The sequence below is a fragment of the Coregonus lavaretus genome (genome assembly GCF_964263955.1).
Source record: "Coregonus lavaretus genome assembly, chromosome: 22".
NCBI classification, from domain to species: Eukaryota; Metazoa; Chordata; class Actinopteri; order Salmoniformes; family Salmonidae; genus Coregonus; species Coregonus lavaretus.
This window is the reverse complement of record NC_140009.1, coordinates 44,444,479-44,466,230: the sequence shown is the minus strand read 5'-3', so window position 1 is coordinate 44,466,230 and position 21,752 is coordinate 44,444,479. Positions and strand designations below refer to the sequence as shown.

The 21,752-nt window shown below is 45.7% G+C and overlaps 1 protein-coding gene across 1 annotated transcript in view; it reads right to left on the bottom strand.

Moving 5' to 3' along the window:
• LOC311149995 (paired box protein Pax-7-like) overlaps nt 1-21,752 on the bottom strand; it is a gene marked incomplete at both ends in the record, with an annotated part of 204,542 nt that overhangs the window by 152,179 nt on the left and 30,611 nt on the right. Inside the window, one exon of the mRNA XM_084187229.1 lies at nt 11,166-11,365. Within this exon, the coding sequence (XP_084043355.1) occupies nt 11,166-11,365 (200 nt within the window). The remainder of the gene's footprint in view (nt 1-11,165; nt 11,366-21,752) is intronic.

Genomic DNA, 21,752 nt, shown 5'->3' with positions numbered 1-21,752 from the left:
TGAAAGTAGCTGTGCAGCGACTCTCCACAGCCAACCTGACAGAGCTTGAGAGGATCTGCAGAGAAGAATGGGAGAATTTCACCCAAATACAGGTGTGCCAAGCTTGTAGCGTCATACTCAAATAGACTCGAGGCTGTAATCGCTGCCAAAGGCGCTTCAACAAAGTACTGAGTAAAGGGTCTGAATACTTATGTAAATGTGATATTTCAGTTGTTGTTTTTTGGGCAAACATTTCTAAAAACCTGTTTTTGGTTTGTCATTATGGGGTATTGTGTGTAGATTGATGAGGGGAAAAAACGATTTAATCAGTTTTAGAATAAGGCTGTAATGTAACAAAGTGGAAAAAGTAAAGGAGTCTGAATACTTTCTGAATGGATTGTAAGTGCATAGATTACATGTTTTTTTCCCCCTGCCCCTGTTTCGAGACAGGAGCATTATAATGGTCCATTCAAAAAAATACATAAATGTCACACATATACTATTTAGTATATGTAAAGACAAAATTAAATCAAGAATAGTCTGATGGGAGACTATATTAGCCTTGTAAGCAACACTGATTGACAATACATTTCACATGCTGTTGTGCAAATGGAATAGACAACAGGCGGAAATTATAGGCAATTAGCAAGACACCCCCCAATAAAGGAGTGGTTCTGCAGGTGGTGACCACAGACCACTTCTCAGTTCCTATGCTTCCTGGCTGATGTTTTGGTCACTTTTGAATGCTGGCGGTGCTTTCACTCTAGTGGTAGCATGAGACAGAGTCTACAACCCACACAAGTGGCTCAGGTAGTGCAGCTCATCCAGGATGGCACATCAATGCGAGTTGTGGCAAGAAGGTTTGCTGTGTCTGTCAGCGTAGTGTCCAGAGCATGGAGGTGCTACCAGGAGACAGGCCAGTACATCAGGAGACGTGGAGGAGGCTGTAGGCGGGCAACAACCCAGCAGCAGGACCGCTACCTCCGCCTTTGTGCAAGGAGGAGCAGGAGGAGCACTGCCAGAGCCCTGCAAAATGACCTCCAGCAGGCCACAAATGTGCATGTGTCTGCTCAAACGGTCAGAAACAGATTCCATGAGGGTGGTATGAGGGCCCGACGTCCACAGGTGGAGGTTGTGCTTACAGCCCAACACCGTGCAGGACGATTGGCATTTGCCAGAGAACACCAAGATTGGCAAATTCGCCACTGGCGCCCTGTGCTCTTCACAGATGAAAGCAGGTTCACACTGAGCACATGTGACAGACGTGACAGAGTCTGGAGACGCCGTGGAGAACCTTCTGCTGCCTGCAACATCCTCCAGCATGACCGGTTTGGCGGTGGGTCAGTCATGGTGTGGGGTGGCATTTCTTTGGGGGGCCGCCCACCCTCCATGTGCTCGCCAGAGGTAGCCTGACTGCCATTAGGTACCGAGATGAGATCCTCAGACCCCTTGTGAGACCATATGCTGGTGCGGTTGGCCCTGGGTTCCTCCTAATGCAAGACAATGCTAGACCTCATGTGGCTGGAGTGTGTCAGCAGTTCCTCCAAGAGGAAGGCATTGATGCTATGGACTGGCCCGCCCGTTCCCCAGACCTGAATCCAATTGAGCACATCTGGGACATCATGTCTCGCTCCATCCACCACAGACTGTCCAGGAGTTGGCAGATGCTTTAGTCCAGGTCTGGGAGGAGATCCCTCAGGAGACCATCCGCCACCTCATCAGGAGCATGCCCAGGCATTGTAGGGAGGTCATACAGGCACGTGGAGGCCACACACACTACTGAGCCTCATTTTGACTTGTTTTAAGGACATTACATTACATTTACATTTACGTCATTTAGCAGACGCTCTTATTTTTTATTTTTTTTTGGGGGGGGGGGTAGAAGGATTACTTTATCCTATCCCAGGTATTCCTTAAAGAGGTGGGGTTTCAAATGTCTCCGGAAGGTGGTGAGTGACTCCGCTGTCCTGGCGTCGTGAGGGAGCTTGTTCCACCATTGGGGTGCCAGAGCAGCGAACAGTTTTGACTGGGCTGAGCGGGAACTATGCTTCCGCAGAGGAAGGGGAGCCAGCAGGCCAGAGGTGGATGAACGCAATGCCCTCGTTTGGGTGTAGGGACTGATCAGAGCCTGAAGGTACGGAGGTGCCGTTCCCCTCACTGCTCCATAGGCAAGCACCATGGTCTTGTAACGGATGCGAGCTTCAACTGGAAGCCAGTGGAGTGTGCGGAGGAGGGGGGTGACGTGAGAGAACTTGGGAAGGTTGAACACCAGACGGGCTGCGGCATTCTGGATGAGTTGTAGGGGTTTAATGGCACAGGCAGGGAGCCCAGCCAACAGCGAGTTGCAGTAATCCAGACGGGAGATGACAAGTGCCTGGATTAGGACCTGTTCCGCTTCCTGTGTAAGGCAGGGTCGTACTCTCCGAATGTTGTAGAGCATGAACCTGCAGGATCGGGTCACCGCCTTGATGTTAGCGGAGAACGACAGGGTGTTGTCCAGGGTCACGCCAAGGCTCTTCGCACTCTGGGAGGAGGACACAACGGAGTTGTCAACCGTGATGGCGAGATCATGGAACGGGCAGTCCTTCCCCGGGAGGAAGAGCAGCTCCGTCTTGCCAGGGTTCAGCTTGAGGTGGTGATCCGTCATCTATACTGATATGTCTGCCAGACATGCAGAGATGCGATTCGCCACCTGGTTATCAGAAGGGGGAAAGGAGAAGATTAGTTGTGTATTGTCAGCGTAGCAATGATAGGAGAGGCCATGTGAGGATATGACAGAGCCAAGTGACTTGGTGTATAGGGAGAAAAGGAGAGGGCCTAGAACTGAGCCCTGGGGGACACCAGTGGTGAGAGCACGTGGTGCGGAGACAGCTTCTCGCCACGCCACTTGGTAGGAGCGACCGGTCAGGTAGGACGCAATCCAGGAGTGAGCCGCGCCGGAGATGCCCAGCTCGGAGAGGGTGGAGAGGAGGATCTGATGGTTCACAGTATCAAAGGCAGCAGACAGGTCTAGAAGGACAAGAGCAGAGGAGAGAGAGTTAGCTTTAGCAGTGCGGAGAGCCTCCGTGACACAGAGAAGAGCAGTCTCAGTTGAATGACCAGTCCTGAAACCTGACTGGTTTGGATCAAGAAGGTCATTCTGAGAGAGATAGCAAGAGAGTTGGCTCAAGACGGCACGCTCAATAGTTTTGGAAAGAAAAGAAAGAAGGGATACTGGTCTGTAGTTGTTGACATCAGTGGGATTGAATGTTGGTTTTTTGAGAAGGGGTGCAACTCTCGCTCTCTTGAAGACGGAAGGGACATAGCCAGCGGTCAAGGATGAGTTGATCAGCGAGGTGAAGTAGGGGAGAAGGTCACCGGAGATGGTCTGGAGAAGAGAGGAGGGGATGGGGTCAAGCGGGCAGGTTGTTGGGCGGCCTGCAGTCACTAGTCGCAAGATTTTATCTGGAGAGAGAGGGGAGAAAGAAGTCAAAGCATAGGGTAGGGCAGTGTGAGCAGGACCAGCAGTGTCATTAGACTTAACAAACGAGGATCGGATGTCGTCAACCTTCTTTTCAAAGTGGTTGACGAAGTCATCCACAGAGAGGGAGGAGGGGGGGGGGGGGGGTGGGGGGGAGGATTCAGCAGTGAGGAGAATGTGGCAAAGAGCTTCCTAGGGTTAGAGGCAGATGCTTGGAATTTAGAGTGGTAGAAAGTGGCCTTAGCAGCAGAAACAGATGAAGAAAATGTAGAGAGGAGGGAGTGAAAAGATTCCAGGTCGGCAGGGAGTTTAGTTTTCTTCCATTTCCGCTCAGCTGCCCGGAGCTCTGTTCTGTGAGTCATCAAGCCACGGAGCTGGAGGGGAGGACCGAGCCGGCCGGGAGGATAGGGGACACAGGGAGTCAAAGGATGCAGAAAGGGAGGAGAGGAGGGTTGAGGAGGCAGAATCAGGAGATTGGAGGGAGAAGGATTGAGCAGAGGGAAGAGATGATAGGATGGAAGAGGAGAGAGTAGTGGGAGAGAGAGAGCGAAGGTTGCGGCGGCGCGTTACCATCTGTGTAGGGGCAGAGTGAGTAGTGTTGGAGGAGAGCGAGAGAGAAAAGGATACAAAGTAGTGGTCGGAGACATGGAGGGGAGTTGCAGTGAGATTAGTAGAAGAGCAACATCTAGTAAAGATGAAGTCAAGCGTATTGCCTGCCTTGTGAGTAGGGGGGGACGGTGAGAGGGTGAGGTCAAAAGAGGAGAGGAGTGGAAAGAAGGAGGCAGAGAGAAATGAGTCAAATGTAGACGTAGGGAGGTTGAAATCCCCCAAAACTGTGAAGGGTGAGCCATCCTCAGGAAAGGAACTTATCAAGGCGTCAAGCTCATTGATGAACTCTCCAAGGGAACCTGGAGGGCGATAGATGACAAGGATATTAAGCTTAAATGGGCTAGTGACTGTGACAGCGTGGAATTCAAATGAGGAGATAGACAGATGGGTTAGGGGAAAAATTGAGAATGTCCACTTGGGAGAGATGAGGATTCCTGTGCCACCACCCCTCTGACCAGATGCTCTCGGGGTATGCGAGAACACATGGTCAGACGAGGAGAGAGCAGTAGGAGTAGCAGTGTTTTCAGTGGTAATCCATGTTTCTGTCAGCTCCAGGAAGTCGAGGGACTGGAGGGTAGCATAGGCTGGGATGAAGTCAGCCTTGTTGGCAGCAGAACGGCAGTTCCAGAGGCTGCCTGAGACCTGGAACTCCAGGTGTGTGGTGCGTGCAGGGACCACCAGGTTAGAGAGGCAGCAGCCACGCGGTGTGAGGCGTTTGTGTAGCCTGTGCGGAGAGGAGAGAACAGGGATAGGCAGAGGCATAGTTGACAGGCTGTAGCAGATGGCTACAATAATGCAGAGGAGATCGGAATGAAATGAACTAAACATCTGGGAAAGGAGAGAGCAAGGCCTCCCTCACCAAAAAATATAACTCTCCCAACTTCCACCTCAGAAACTATAATTGTTTCACTGAACCACCCGAATAAAACTCTCCCAACTTCCACTTTAGAAATTAGAATTGTTGTAAACTACAGCGGTTCAATGTTTCAAAGACTCAACTTACTTTATTCAGCTAGCTAACTATGACGCCATAGCTAACTAGCATGCTAGCATCCAATAACACACAGTTTAGCACCAATACTTGGTTACAACAAACTACCAATAGTGTGTTAACACACTAAACAGATAATTCGTGTCCGTGTCTAGTTCTTTCATAACGCAGCAATGATTAAACGTTGGCTAGCTAGCACAAAGATATTGTATTTAGCTACTACAGTACAGCTAGCTGGTAGTGTTGGCTAGCTAGCAATGGCTGCTGTGTTGACTTTGTTTGAAAAACGGCGTCGCTGCGAACGAATGTACCTGGCTAAAAGGATATTGTATTTAGTTGCTACCGTTGCTAATAGCTACTAGCCAGCTAGTCCAGGAGGTGAGTTAGCTAGCTAGCTTCGTGCTACACCCGGCACCGCCGAATACAAAAGTAACCTACAATAACTACATACAACAACTACCCACAACAGCCCACGATGCCTACCTATAATACCTAACTACAATCTAAATACATAGTTTAAGCCTTACTCGACAAAGCCCAAGCTATGTATAAAGCCAAACTTACCCAACGCCAGCTATCTGGGTGGCAGACTGCAATCAGTAGCTGTAATTAAGTACAGCAGCTACCAACCACCTAACGTTAATGCCTCGGATAATGAGGTTAGAAAAACAGCTGAATGGTAGGCAGCTAGCTGGCTCAATTACAGGTACTCTTAAGCGTGAGATAACATTGGAAACAACTAACCACAGTTGCTAAAAGTTACCAGTAGCTACCCGCTAGCTAGCTAGCTTTGTTGGTCCAAGTAGTGGGTTAGCTAGCACTCGTGCTTCGCCGGGGTCCGCCGAATACAATACTTACCTACAATAATTACCTACAATAACCTACAATAACCTACAATAACTACCTAAGTAAACTACCTATAATACCTGACTACAATACCTACCTACAATCTAAATACATGGTTTAAGCTTTACTCAACATCATATAAGAAGCCAAGCTTACCTCCTGCTAGAGAAAACACAACCTCTCCCGACCACCGACCACCGACAATGCGGGCATTGCGGGCATTACATCAAAGTTGGATCAGCCTGTAGTGTGGTTTTCCACTTACATTTTGAGTGTGACTCCAAATCCAGACCTCCATGGGTTGATACATTTGATTTCCATTGATATTTTTTCTGTGATTTTGTTGTCAGCACATTCAACTATGTAAAGAAGTATTTAATAAGATTATTTCATTCATTCAGATCTAGGATGTGTTATTTTAGTGTTCCATTTATTTCTTTGAGCAGTGTATTATCACTTGTGAATGATGCCCAGCTCGTGTGCAGTAAGGCAACAAACACATGCAACTTTTTCAAATCATATAGCCTATAATCAACATTGTAAGCTAAACGTTCTGATCTGTTGTGTCAGCCTCATTGCTTAAAAACGTTTTTTTGATGCTGGTGGTTGTAATTATTTGGGATTCATCCCATCCCACAACTGTCCCAGACTATGTTTGTAATATTTATTTCTCGCACAGAATAGGTCAACCTTTATACTACGGGGTATAGTAGATTGACGTAGGCTAGTGCTTTTGCTGTTCGTTAGGCCTACTCATCTTGGACAGTTCTCCCAATATCTTCAATATGCGCCTCGGAATTGGATAAGGACTCGCAGAGTTTTTGTATTTGTATTTGTATTTATTAGGGATCCCCATTAGCTGCTACCAAGACAGCAGCTATTCTTCCTGGGGTCCAAACACATTAAGGCACTTACGTTACATATAAAACAAAACATAAAACAATACATCATATAACATTATTACACCACTACATATCTACAATACAAAATGTATAATAGCACCATATAACAACATTACAATGTACGTGTGTAGAGTGTGTGTGCTAGCGCTTGTGTGCGTATGCACGTGTCTGTACCTTTGTGTGTGTGTCTCTTCACAGTCCCTGCTGTTCCACCTTTTTTAAATCTGATTCTACTGCTTTCATCAGTAACCTGATGTGGAATAGAGTTCCATATAGTCATGGCTCTATGTAGTACTGTACGCCTCCCATAGTCTGTTCTGAACTTGGGGATTGTGAAGAGACCTCTGGTGGCATGTCTTGTGGGGTATGCATTGGTGTCCAAGCTGTGTGCTAGTAGTTTAAACAGACAGCTCGGTACATTCAGCTTGTCAAGACTTCTTACAAAAACAAGTAGTGATGAAGTCAATCTCTCTTCCACTTTGAGCCATGAGAGATTTTCATGCATATCATTCATGTTAGCTGCCCGTGTACTTTTAAGGGCCAGCCGTGCTGCCCTGTTCTGAGCCAATTATAATTTCCTTTTGTCCCTCTTTGTGGCACCTGACCACACGACTGAACAGTAGTCCAGGTGCGACAAAACTAGGGCCTGTAGGACCTGCCTTGTTGATAGTGTTGTTAAGAAGGCAAGAGCAGCGCTTTATTATAGACAGACTTCTCCACATCTTAGCTACTGTTGTATCAATATGTTTTGACCATGACAGTTTACAATCCAGGCTTACTCCAAGCAGTTTAGTCTCCTCAACTTGCTCACATTTCCACATTATTCATTACGAGATTTAGTTGAGATTTAGGTTTAGTGAATGATTTGTCCCAAATACAATGCTTTTAGTTTTGGAAATATTTAGGACTAATTTATTCCTTGCCACCCATTCTGAAACTAACTGCAGCTCTTTGTTAAGTGTTGCAGTCATTTCAGTCGCTGTAGTAGCTGACATGTATAGTGTTGAGTCATCTGCATACATAGACACACTGGCTTTACTCAAAACCATTGGCATGTCATTATTAAAGATTGAAAAAAGTAAGGGGCCTAAACAGCTGCCCTGGGGTATTCCTGATTCTACCTGGATTATGTTGGAGAGGTTTCCATTAAAGAACACCCTCTGTGTTCTGTTAGACAAGTAACTCTTTATCCACAATATAGCAGGGGGTGTAAAGCCATAACACATAAATCTTTCCAGCAGCAGACTATGATCGATAATGTCAAAAGCCGCACTGAAGTCTAATAAAACAGCCCCCACAATGTTTTTATCATACATTTCTCTCAGCCAATCATCAGTCATTTGTGTAAGTTCTGTGGTTGTTGAATGTCCTTCCCTATAAGCGTGCTGAAAGTCTGTTGTCAATTTGTTTACTGTAAAATAGCATTGTATCTGATGAAACACCATTTTATCCAGAAGTTTACTAAGGGTTGGTAACAGGCTGATTGGTCGGCTATTTCAGCCATTAAAGGGGGCTTTACTATTTTTGGGTAGCAGAATGACTTTTGCTTCCCTCCAGGCCTGAGGGCCCACACGTTCTAGTAGTCTTAAATTGAAGATATGGCAAATAGGAGTGTCAAAATTGTCCGTTATTATCCTCAGTCATTTTCCATCCAGGTTGTCAGATCCCGGTGGCTTGTCATTGTTGATAGGGGGCACACCACCTCAGTGCTATCAGTGTAACTCTGGTTCATAGGCACATGTTTACTGCATATAAGTTAGGGAGACATAAATTAAGTTGTGTCTGCCAACACCCCTGGGATAATGTACATTTGATGCAGTATTATGACAACTCATTGTCACAATGGTAGGGATTAACTGAGCTGGTCTTGGGTCATTGATAAGTCATTGTCTCAACACAGCCTTGAAATGCGTGGACAGAGTCCAGGAGCCAAGATTATTTGGATGGACTCCGTCATTCCAGAAGGTGTCAAAGTTATCTATAAAAGTGATTCCAACAGAGCTACAGTAATATTTTAGCCAAGTGTGTAATGCCAGTAGCCTGCTGAATTTTTCACACCCGCGACCCAAAGATGGTACCGGACCTGAAATGATTGGCCGCTTTTTGAAATCTTTCATTGCTAGAATCAGTTAATTAAAATCAATTTTCAGAAGTTCCGAGCTAGCCCTCCTGATGTCGCTTGACCCCACATGGACTACGACAGCGTCAGCTCCCAGCATCTGTCGTAGAACGGTTGGAAGCAGCCTTGTAATGTCCTGTACTCGTGAGATTGGGCACTGGCAACCAAGATGTTTCTCACCATAGAGCTGCCGAGAAGGTCCGGCCGTTCTATCACCTTGAGTGGTTTAGAAGACCCCTCGATGACCGAAGGGCGGTGGGGCCCGATGGACCTGAGCCGGCTGTAGTATCCATCGTGGATGATGAATGGGCCGGTCTCTCAGGCAGCCTCACGGTCTGATGAGGGTGGGAGCTCTGAGGATCTGAACCAGAGGTAGAAGCCACCGGATAGGGAGACAGAACAGAGGACGAAGGCTCAGGTACCTCAGGATCAGCTCTCAATTCGGAAGCTTCAAGGAAGAAGGCGCCGGAACCTCTGGATCCAGAGCAGCAAAGCCGTTTCTGGTCTGTGTCTGGTCCGGGCTCAACATCTCCAAGGAGGCCCCCATTGCCAGAGGACGCTTTCTTCCACGGCGAGTGACATATCTCCATGGCTGGTTGGTTGGGTCGAGAACAAGAACATCCCCCAAGTCATCCAGGAGCATCCTACTAGCTCCGTTCTCCAGGGAAGGGGGAGACCCCTTCATGGAGGGATCCCTGCAGAGTACTGGCCAGACGGCTGTGGAGAGCCGACACGGTGGTGACACCTCCACCAGACCAGAGCGGTGTTCGGCTACTGGGGTAGAAGAAAAATTAAAAGTAGGCAGGCATGGATTCCCCAGTAGCTTGTGTAGGTTTGCTACTTGTTTGCTAAGAGTAGCCACTTCGCCCCTGTAGTTCTCTGCAAGCAAACAGTTGCTACATTGAAAGTCTGGGCGGTCCACATTGTCCCGGATTAAAGCAAAGTAAACACAGCTCTCTCTCTTTACATGGAATCTGGTAGGATCCCGGGACAGATAGTGGCGTTCACAGCAACTGAGCCCAAGGGCACAACGGCCACTGGCCACAAAAGGCATGGATTTTTTTAGGGGGCATTTCGGCCACACAAAGGAGATGCTGCTGGGAAATGTGCAGCTTTATCAAGTGCCAACGTTTGTATCACAACTAAAGTTACATAAATTACTATAATTTAAGCATATAAGAGTACCTGTTTCTTTGTTAACCGCTCAACACAGAATAGATGCATGTGCGCAATCACTCAAATCGTTTGGAGAAATTTTCCTTTCTATTTTATTCAGCTATTTTCAATTGTATTCTTCATACTATAAAATAATGCCACTGAATTCTAATCAAATCTTGACTGCTAAATGACCTAGTGTAGCCCACCACCATATGGCATTGCCAGATCAGGGCCTAACATAAGGACAACTCAGAGAATGCTATTCTGTTCTTCTGAAATAGACTACATTTTCTTCATATCATGTTTCTTTAGACCTGTCTAAAATAAATAATGGAGTTATTGTCATGGTGTAGGCTATTTTACATGGATTTATTAGAGGTTCCAAAGGTCTGCATCAGTGGCTTGTAGGCTATGCGTGGAAGCCAGGAGATGCTAAATGTGTTTATGTTAATTAACGGTCAATTACCGTGAGACCGGCAGTTATTTGCTTGACAATCACCGGCTGACGAAATGTAATGACTGCCACAGCCCTAGTTCCAAGCCACATGAAATGCATACTGTATCCCAAATTTTACATTTTACAGCCCCACTCTGTTCTTCCCCCCTCACATGGAAGCTCTGCAATTAGGGAATTTTGGAAGGAAGGCTACAAGAATAAAACACTCCTCATCTCTTTTGGAACTAGGACAGCTATTTTGCATTCCATACCCCTGCGTCAGATCTGGTTGACCTCACACTAAAGCCCATACTCATTCCCTACAGAGAGGAATAATCCAATAGGGTGTCATCATCCCACTGTGCTCTCGCTGTAGGTGCTGGCTCTGGCCCCTTCTCTGTTCTTCTTGACCTAGAGAACCTCAGACATGAAAGTGCCACATGTGGGACTTCTGAGCTTGTGATAATTGTGTGGGTGTGTATGTATACGTGCGTGTGTATGTGTGTGTATGAGTGAGTGTGTGTGTGTGTGTGTGTGTTCGTGCGCATGCATGCATGTGTGTGTGCGTGCATGTGTGAGCAACTGGAGAAGCTGGAGAAGGCTTTTGAGAGGACACACTACCCAGACGTGTTTGTGTGCGTGCTTGTGTCTACAGCATGTCCTACCTGTACACGGGCCTCTGTGAGCTTGGTCCTCTGGGCAAGCTCTTCTCTGGTGTAGATGTCAGGGTAGTGTGTCCTATCAAAGGCCTTCTCCAGCTCCTCTAGCTGTTCGGCCGTGAAGGTGATGCGACTGCGCCTCTGTTTCCTCTTCAGGGGCAGGTCCGGCTCAGACTCCACATCCGAGGCGTCGTCCATCCGGCTACCTGCATCGGGAATAGAGACAGAGAGTTGGTCTTAATGTAATTCAGTTGACGGGCTAAGTGACCATTGGTTTTAAGTCCTCAGGCTGTTCTTATATGGACACCATACTGTTGAAGTGAAGTGCAGTTCACCAGTCTCAATTCACATGTTTTTTTACGTAGTTTATAAGACATTTATGGCATGTACAAGTATGTAAAACAACCACATATCACAATTAGGTAAAACCTTCCATAGTAGCCGTTTCTACATTCCTACACTTACATTTCAGTCATTTAACAGACACACTTGTTCAGAGCAATGTCAGTGCATTCAACTTAGGTAGGCAAAACAACCACATATCACAGTCATTGCAAGTAAAACTTTCTTTAAACTAGCCAATATCTGACAAGTGCGGGTTTCAGTGCAAGAAAGATATTTAGGAAGAACCACGGAGAGATGTTGTTCACAGGGGGAGGCAGTGGAAGATAGATGGGAACGATGGCTCCTATGGCTCCTCTAACGGGAATACGACTGTATTTACTTCACTGTCTGGTTATTTATGAGGGAGCCTTTTCTGTCAACACAATCCTGTATCAGTACACATCCCCCAGAATGCCCTGAGACGGGTAGCTCAGATTGGAGGCAGGTGCTAATCTCTCCAGACCACCTTGCGCCCGTGGCGAAATGTGACAGCAAACTGGCAGCATGTAAATATTGCCAATATATTAGTGTGTGGCGGTGAATAAATGAAATCAGCGCTACACAATATACTATACAGTGAGGGAAAAAAGTATTTGATCCCCTGCTGATTTTGTACGTTTGCCCACTGACAAAGACATGATTAGACTCTAATTTTAATGGTAGGTTTATTTTAACAGTAAGAGACAGAATAACAACAAAAAAATCCAGAAAAACGCATGTCAAAAATGTTATAAATTGCATTTTAATGAGGGAAATAAGTATTTGACCCCTCTGCAAAACATAACTTAGTACTTGGTGGCAAAACCCTTGTTGGCAATCACAGAGGTCAGACGTTTCTTGTAGTTGGCCACCAGGTTTGCACACATCTCAGGAGGGATTTTGTCCCACTCCTCTTTGCAGATCTTCTCCAAGTCATTAAGGTTTCGAGCCTGACGTTTGGCAACTCGAACCTTCAGCTCCCTCCACAGATTTTCTATGGGAAAAAGGTCTGGAGACTGGCTAGGCCACTCCAGGACCTTAATGTGCTTCTTCTTGAGCCACTCCTTTGTTGCCTTGGCCGTGTGCTTTGGGTCATTGTCATGCTGAAATACCCATCCACGACCCATTTTCAATGCCCTGGCTGAGGGAAGGAGGTTCTCACCCAAGATTTGGCGGTACATGGCCCCGTCCATCGTCCCTTTGATGCGGTGAAGTTGTCCTGTGTCCTTAGCATAAAACACCCCCAAAGCATAATGTTTCCACCTCCATGTTTGATGGTGGGGATGGTGTTCTTGGGGTCATAGGCAGCATTCCTCCTCCTCCAAACACGGCGAGTTGAGTTGATGCCAAAGAGCTCCATTCTGGTCTCATCTGACCACAACACTTTCACCCAGTTCTCCTCTGAATCATTCAGATGTTCATTGGCAAACGTCAGACGGGCATGTATATGTGCTTTCTTGAGCAGGGGGACCTTGCGGGCGCTGCAGGATTTCAGTCCTTCACGGCGTAGTGTGTTACCAATTGTTTTCTTGGTGACTATGGTCCCAGCTGCCTTGAGATCATTGACAAGATCCTCCCGTGTAGTTCTGGGCTGATTCCTCACCGTTCTCATGATCATTGCAACTCCACGAAGTGAGATCTTGCATGGAGCCCCAGGCCGAGGGAGATTGACAGGTCTTTTGTGTTTCTTCCATTTGTGAATAATCGCACCAACTGTTGTCACCTTCTCACCAAGCTGCTTGGCGATGGTCTTGTAGCCCATTCCAGCCTTGTGTAGGTCTACATTCTTGTCTCTGACATCCTTGGAGAGCTCTTTGGTCTTGGCCATGGTGGAGAGTTTGGAATCTGATTGATCGATTGCTTCTGTGGACAGGTGTCTTTTATACAGGTAACAAGCTGAGATTAGGAGCACTCCCTTTAAGAGTGTGCTCCTAATCTCAGCTCGTTACCTGTATAAAAGACACCTGAGAGCCAGAAATCTTTCTGATTGAGAGGGGGTCAAATACTTATTTCCCTCATTAAAATGCAAATCAATTTATAACATTTTTGACATGCGTTGTTCTGTATTTTTTTGTTGTTATTCTGTCTCTCACTGTTCAAATAAACCATTACAATTATAGACTGATCATTTCTTTGTCAGTGGGCAAATGTACAAAATCAGCAGGGGATCAAATACTTTTTTCCCTCACTGTATATCCATGCTGGTGTTTTAAAATAACCATGGTGGCAGGTTATTGGTATGTATAGCCATCAGTTTTAATTACGGTTGAGCATTGGAGTTGTGTTGGAGGAGCGCATGCAAAGGATAAGGTGTGAAGTTGAGACTCCATTGTCTCTAACTAAATGTGTAAATTGGGATGTAAATAGAACGAGTGGTAACTGGTAATGTGATGCCATACGCACAGAATTAGCTACATACTGTCTATAATTTAATAGCATCTCTGTGGACGTATGTACACCAGTGAAAACTGTGAGTGACTTCACAGTGGTGAGATTCCATAAAGTCCCTTGTTAGTGACATGTTATTCGAACATGCTGTTCCAAATGAAATTTAGGCTATTTCACCAAACACATTCATTCAGGTTGGCCAGTTGGACATGACTGAATGTTGACCCATTACTCGACACACTATACCACTATCAAACCATAATAATAATGCATTCTTGCACTGTATCAAAAACACTCTTGTTCGCCTCCCGAGTGGCGCACCGGTCTAAGGCACTGCATCGCAGTGCCTGAGGCATCACTACAGACGGCCGTGACCGGAAGTTCCATGAGGCGGTGCACAATTGGCCCAGCATCATCCGGGTTAGGGGAGGGTTTGGCCCGCCAGCATGTCCTTGTCCCATCACGCTCTAGCGACTCCTTGTGGCAGGCAGGGTGCCTGCAAGCTGACCTCGACTGTAACTACCAATTAGATATCACGAAATTGGGGAGAAAAAGGGGTAAAAATATTCAAATTTAAAACACTCTTGTTTGCAGTGGACATCGTGTACACCTGAGTAAAGTGGTATCATTGACAGTCAGGTCTGTTCTTCTGTCCCCCCACCCTTGCGGACTGCAGAGAGGATCAGTGAGTGTGCATGGGGGCTGATCCTTCTCCAAATGTCCCTCCACACCCACGGCAGCCTGAAGAGGCTCAGCTCTCCAGACACAGGGCCCTAATCCTGTCTATTGCTTCTCCCTGCGTTTAAGCCATTCCACATTAGGGATGGCTGCACTGCCTCCTCTCGCTGCACTCATTAGATAGAGTGCCTTCAGAAAGTATTCACACCACTTTACTTACACCATGAATTTTAAATGTATTCAATTGAGATTTTATGTCACTGATCTACACACAATACCCTATAATGTCAAAGTGGAATTTTCTTTGTAGACAAAATTTAAAGCTGAAATGTATTGAGTCAATAAATATTCAACCCTTTTACTATGGCAGGCCTAAATAAATTCAAGAGTAAAAATGTGCTTAACAAATTGCTCAATACTGTAAGTTGCATGGACTGATTTTGTGTTAAATAATAGTGGTTAACATTATTTTTTGAATAACTACCCCATTTCTGTACCCCACACATACAATTATCTGTACGGTCCCTCAATCGAGTAGTAGATTCAACCACAAAGACCAGGGAACTTATTGTTAGATGGGTAAAAAAAATTATAAAAGCATTCGTTAAATATCAACTTGAGCATGGTGAAGTTATTAATTAGGCTTTGGATGGTGTATCAATACACCCAGTCACTACAAAGTTACAGGCATCCTTCCTAACTCAGTTGCCGGAGAGGAAGGAAACTGCTCAGGTATTTCACCATGAGGCCGATGTTGATTTTAAAACAGTTACAGAGTTTAATGGTTGTGATTTGAGAAAATTGAGGATGGATCCACAACATTGTAATTACTCCACAACACTAACCTAAATTACAGAGTGAAAAGAAGGAAGCCTGTACATAATAAAATATTCCAAAACATGCATCCTGTTTGCAACAAGGCAAAGCAATGAACTTCTTGTCCTTAATACAAAGTGTTATGTTTGGGGCAAATCCAACACATCACAGAGTACCACTCTTCATATTTTCAAGCATGGTGGTGGCTGCGTCATGTTATTGGTATACTTGTCATCGGCAAGGACTAGGGAGGTTTTAGTTTTAATAAAAAGAAACGCAATACAGCTATAAGCACAGGAACAATCCTAGAGGAAAACCTGGTTCAGTCTGCTTTCCAACAGACACTGAGAGACAAATTCACCTTTCAGCAAGACAATAACTTAAAACACAAGGCCAAATCTACACTGGAGTTGCTTAATTAAACAACGTTGAATGTTTCTGAGTGGCCTAGTTACAGTTTTGACTTAAATCAGCTTGAAAATCTATGGCACAACTTGGAAAAGGCTGTCTAGCAATGATCAAGAATCAATTTCACAGAGCTTGAAAAAATGTTTTATGAATAATTGGCAAATACTGTACTATCCAGGTAGGCAAAGCTCTTAGAGACTTGTGATGAGTGTGATTAGAAGGAGTCAGGCGCAGGAGGGTAAATCACCGAATACAGAGTTTATTCCGTCGTACACAGTTGCGCTGGATAGCGACAACAAAATACAGGCACAGGGGAACAATCTACCCCGGCAATAGAAGGTACGGGTGGCTCCAACAAAATACAGGCACAGGGGAATAATCTACCCCGGCAATACAAGGTACGAGTAGCTCCACCGAGCTACACTCAACTCACATAAAACAATCACCCACAAGGGGGCAGAGGGAACACTTATACACAGACTAATGAGGGTATATAAACCAGATGTATGTAATTGACAAGACAAGAAAAATGGAATGATGATATACAGTGGGGAGAACAAGTATTTGATACACTGCCGATTTTGCAGGTTTTCCTACTTACAAAGCATTTAGAGCTCTGTAATTTTTATCATAGGTACACTTCAACTGTGAGAGACTGAATCTAAAACAAAAATTCAGAAAATCACATTGTATGATTTTTAAGTAATTAATCTGCATTTTATTGCATGACATAAGTATTTGATACATCAGAAAAGCAGAACTTAATATTTGGTACAGAAACCTTTGTTTGCAATTACAGAGATCATACGTTTCCTGTAGGTCTTGACCAGGTTTGCACACACTGCAGCAGGGATTTTGGCCCACTCCTCCATACAGACCTTCTCCAGATCCTTCAGGTTTCGGGGCTGTCGCTGGGCAATAAGAACTTTCAGCTCCCTCCAAAGAGTTTCTATTGTGTTCAGGTCTGGAGACTGGCTAGGCCACTCCAGGACCTTGAGATGTTTCTTACGGAGCCACTCCTTAGTTGCCCTGGCTGTGTGTTTCGGGTCGTTGTCATGCTGGAAGACCCAGCCACGACCCATCTTCAATGCTCTTACTGAGGGAAGGAGGTTGTTGGCCAAGATCTCGCGATACATGGCCCAATCCATCCTCCCCTCAATACGGTGCAGTCGTCCTGTCCCCTTTGCAGAAAAGCATCCCCAAAGAATGATGTTTCCACCTCCATGCTTCACGGTTGGGATGGTGTTCATGGGGTTGTACCTCATCCTTCTTCTTCCTCCAAACACGGCGAGTGGAATTTAGACGAAAATGCTATATTTTTGTCTCATCAGACCACATGACCTTCTCTTATTCCTCCTCTGGATCATCCAGATGGTCATTAGCAAACTTCAGACGGGCCTGGACATGCGCTGGCTTGAGCAGGGGGACCTTGCGTGCGCTGCAGGATTTTAATCCATGACGGCGTAGTGTGTTACTAATGTTTTTCTTTGAGTCTGTGGTCCCAGCTCTCTGCAGGTCATTGACCAGGTCCTGCCGTGTAGTTCTGGGCTGATCCCTCACCTTCCTCATGATCATTGATGCCCCACGAGGTGAGATCTTGCATGGAGCCCCAGACCGAGGGTGATTGACCGTCATCTTGAAGTTCTTCCATTTTCTAATAATTGCGCCAACAGTTGTTGCCTTCTCACCAAGCTGCTTACCTATTGTCCTGTAGCCTATCCCAGCCTTGTGCAGGTCTACAATTTTATCCCTGATGTCCTTACACAGCTCTCTGGTCTTGGCCATTGTGGAGAGGTTGGAGTCTGTTTGATTGAGTGTGTGGACAGGTGTCTTTTATACAGGTAACGAGTTCAAACAGGTGCAGTTAATACAGGTAATGAGTGGAGAACAGGAAGACTTCTTATAGAAAAACTAACAGGTCTGTGAGAGCCGGAATTCTTACTGGTTGGTAGGTGATCAAATACTTATGTCATGCAATAAAATGCAAATTAATTACTTAAAAATCATACAATGTGATTTTCTGTTTTTTTTGTTTTAGATTCCGTCTCTCACAGTTGAAGTGTACCTATGATAAAAATTACAGACCTCTACATGCTTTGTAAGTAGGAAAACCTGCAAAATCGGCAGTGTATCAAATACTTGTTCTCCCCACTGTATGGAGCGGCAGTGGCTAGTAAGCCAGTGACGAAGAACGCCAAAGCCTGCCCGAACAAGGAGGGGAGGCAGCCTCGGCGGAAGTCGTAACAACCCAAAAAGACTCACAGCTGTGATCGCCACCAAGTTTTGACTCAGGGGTGTGAATACAGAATGTATTTCTGTGTTTCATTTTCAATAAATTTGCAAACATTTCAAAAACCATGTTTTCACGTTGTCTTTATGGGGTATTGTGTGTAGATGGGTGAGCATTTAAAAAAAAATCTATTTTGAATTCAGGATGTAACAACAAAATATGGAATAAGTCAAGGGGTATGAATACTTTCTGAAGGCACTGTATGCATGGAGCTGGGGATGGAGGAGGGAGGAAAAGAGGCAGGGCAACCCCAAGAGGAGGGGTAGAGGAGTGGAGGGGAAAGAGAAGGGTGCAGGTCCCAGGCTGCCCAATCTGTGGCCAGGCGATTATGGGAGGAGTTGTGGGTGGCAATGCTGGCTCTTGAGTGGTGGAGAGAAGGGACGGAGAGAACGAAAGAGAGAAGAAGTTAGGGAGGGAGCGGAGAGTGGGATAGATTTGGGAGGTCAGTTTCCCTGCTTCTGGCCTCTATCTCAGTGCTGAGAAGCTTTATTACCCTGCCTCTATCCCTGTTTGCCTCCAAAGTCTTAGGTCAGTTAGGATCACCACTTTATTTTAAGAACGAGAAATGTCCGAATAATAGTAGAGAGAATGATTTATTTCAACGTTTATTTCTTTCATCACATTCCCAGTGGGTCAGAAGTTAACATACACTCAGTTAGTATTTGGTAGCATTGCCTTTAAATTGTTTAACTTGGGTCAAACGTTTCGGGTAGCCTTCCACAAGCTTCCCACAATAAGTTGGGTGAATTTTGGCCCATTCCTCCTGACAGAGCTGGTGTAACTGAATCACGTTTGTAGGCCTCCTTGCTCGCACATGCTTTTTCAGTTCTGCCCACAAATTTCCTATAGGATTGAGGTCAGGGCTTTGTGATGGCCACTCCAATACCTTGACTTTTTTGTCCATTTTGCCACAACTTTGGAAGTATGCTTGGGGTCATTGTCCATTTGGAAGACCCATTTGCGACCAAGCTTTAACTTCCTGACTGATGTCTTGAGATGTTGCTTCAATATATCCACATCATATTCCTTCCTCATGATGCCATCTATTTTGTGAAGTGCACCAGTCCCTCCTGCAGCAAAGCACCCCCACAGCATGATGCTGCCACCCCCATGCTTCACGGTTGGGATGGTGTTCTTCAGCTAGCAAGCTACCCCCTTTTTCCTCCAAACATAACGATGGTCATTATGGCCAAACAGTTCTATTTTTGTTTCATCAGACCAGAGGACATTTCTCCAAAAAGTACGATCGTTTTCCCCATGTCCAGTTACAAACCGTAGTCTAGCTTTTTTATGGCGGTTTTGGAACAGTGGCTTCTTCCTTGCTGAGCGGCCTTTCAGGTTATGTTGATATAGGACTCATTTTACAGTGGATATAGATACTTTTGTACCTGTTTCCTCCAGCATCTTCACAAGGTCCTTTGCTGTTGTTCTGGGATTGATTCGCACTTTTCGCACCAAAGTACGTTCATCTCTAGGAGACAGATCGCGTCTCCTTCCTGAGCGGTATGACAGCTGCGTGGTCCCATGGTGTTTATACTTGCGTACTATTGTTTGTACAGATGAACGTGGTACTTTCAGGCATTTGGAAATTGCTCCCAAGGATGAACCATACTTGTGGAGGTCTACATTTTTTTATCCTGAGGTCTTGGCTGATTTCTTTTGATTTTCCCATGATGTCAAGCAAAGAGGCACTGAGTTTGAAGGTAGGCCTTGAAATATATCCACAGGTACACCTCCAATTGACTCAAATGATGTCAATTAGCCTATCAGAAGCTTCTAAAGCCATGACATCATTTTCTGGAATTTTCCAAGCTGTTTAAAGGCACAGTCAACTTAGTGTATGTAAACTTCTGACCCACTGGAATTGTGATACAGTGAATTATAAGTGAAATAATCTGTCTGTAAACAATTGTTGGAAAAATTACTTGTGTCATGAACAAAGTAGATGTCCTAACTGACTTGCCAAAACTATAGTTTGTTAACAAGAAATTTGTGGAGTGGTTGAAAAACGAGTTTGAATGACTCCAACCTAACTTCCGACTTCAACTGTATATATGTATATATCTATCTATCTATCTATATACACTGCTCAAAAAAATTAAGGGAACACTAAAATAACACATCCTAGATCTGAATGAATGAAATAATCTTATTAAATACTTTTTTCTTTACATAGTTGAATGTGCTGACATCAAAATCAACCAACAATTATCAATGGAAATCAAATGTATCAACCCATGGAGGTCTGGATTTGGAGTCACCCTCAAAATTAAAGTGGAAAACCACACTACAGGCTGATCCAACTTTGATGTAATGTCCTTAAAACAAGTCAAAATGAGGCTCAGTAGTGTGTGTGGCCTCCACCTGCCTGTATGACCTCCCTACAATGCCTGGGCATGCTCCTGATGAGGTGGCGGATGGTCTCCTGAGGGATCTCCTCCCAGACCTGGACTAAAGCATCCGCCAACTCCTGGACAGTCTGTGGTGCAACGTGGCGTTGGTGGATGGAGCGAGACATGATGTCCCAGATGTGCTCAATTGGATTCAGGTCTGGGGAACGGGCGGGCCAGTCCATAGCATCAATGCCTTCCTCTTGCAGGAACTGCTGACACACTCCAGCCACATGAGGTCTAGCATTGTCTTGCATTAGGAGGAACCCAGGGCCAACCGCACCAGCATATGGTCTCACAAGGGGTCTTAGGATCTCATCTCGGTACCTAATGGCAGTCAGGCTACCTCTGGCGAGCACATGGAGGGCTGTGCGGCCCCCCAAAGAAATGCCACCCCACACCATGACTGACCCACCGCCAAACCGGTCATGCTGGAGGATGTTGCAGGCAGCAGAACGTTCTCCACGGCGTCTCCAGACTCTGTCACGTCTGTCACATGTGCTCAGTGTGAACCTGCTTTCATCTGTGAAGAGCACAGGGCGCCAGTGGCGAATTTGCCAATCTTGGTGTTCTCTGGCAAATGCCAAACGTCCTGCATGGTGTTGGGCTGTAAGCACAACCCCCACCTGTGGACGTCGGGCCCTCATACCACCCTCATGGAGTCTGTTTCTGACCGTTTGAGCAGACACATTTTGCAGGGCTCTGGCAGTTCTCCTCCTGCTCCTCCTTGCACAAAGGCGGAGGTAGCGGTCCTGCTGCTGGGTTGTTGACCGCCTACGGCCTCCTCCACGTCTCCTGATGTACTGGCCTGTCTCCTGGTAGCGCCTCCATGCTCTGGACATTACGCTGACAGACACAGCAAACCTTCTTGCCACAGCTCGCATTGATGTGCCATCCTGGATGAGCTGCACTACCTGAGCCACTTGTGTTGGTTGTAGACTCCGTCTCATGCTACCACTAGAGTGAAAGCACCGCCAGCATTCAAAAGTGACCAAAACATCAGCCAGGAAGCATAGGAACTGAGAAGTGGTCTGTGGTCACCACCTGCAGAACCACTTCTTTATTAGGGGTGTCTTGCTAATTGCCTATAATTTCCACCTGTTGTCGATTCCATCTGCACAACAGCATGTGACATTTATTGTCAATCAGTGTTGCTTCCTAAGTGGACAGTTTGATTTCACAGAAGTGTGATTGACTTGGAGTTACATTGTGTTGTTTAAGTGTTCCCTTTATTTTTTTGAGCAATGTATATAATTTTTT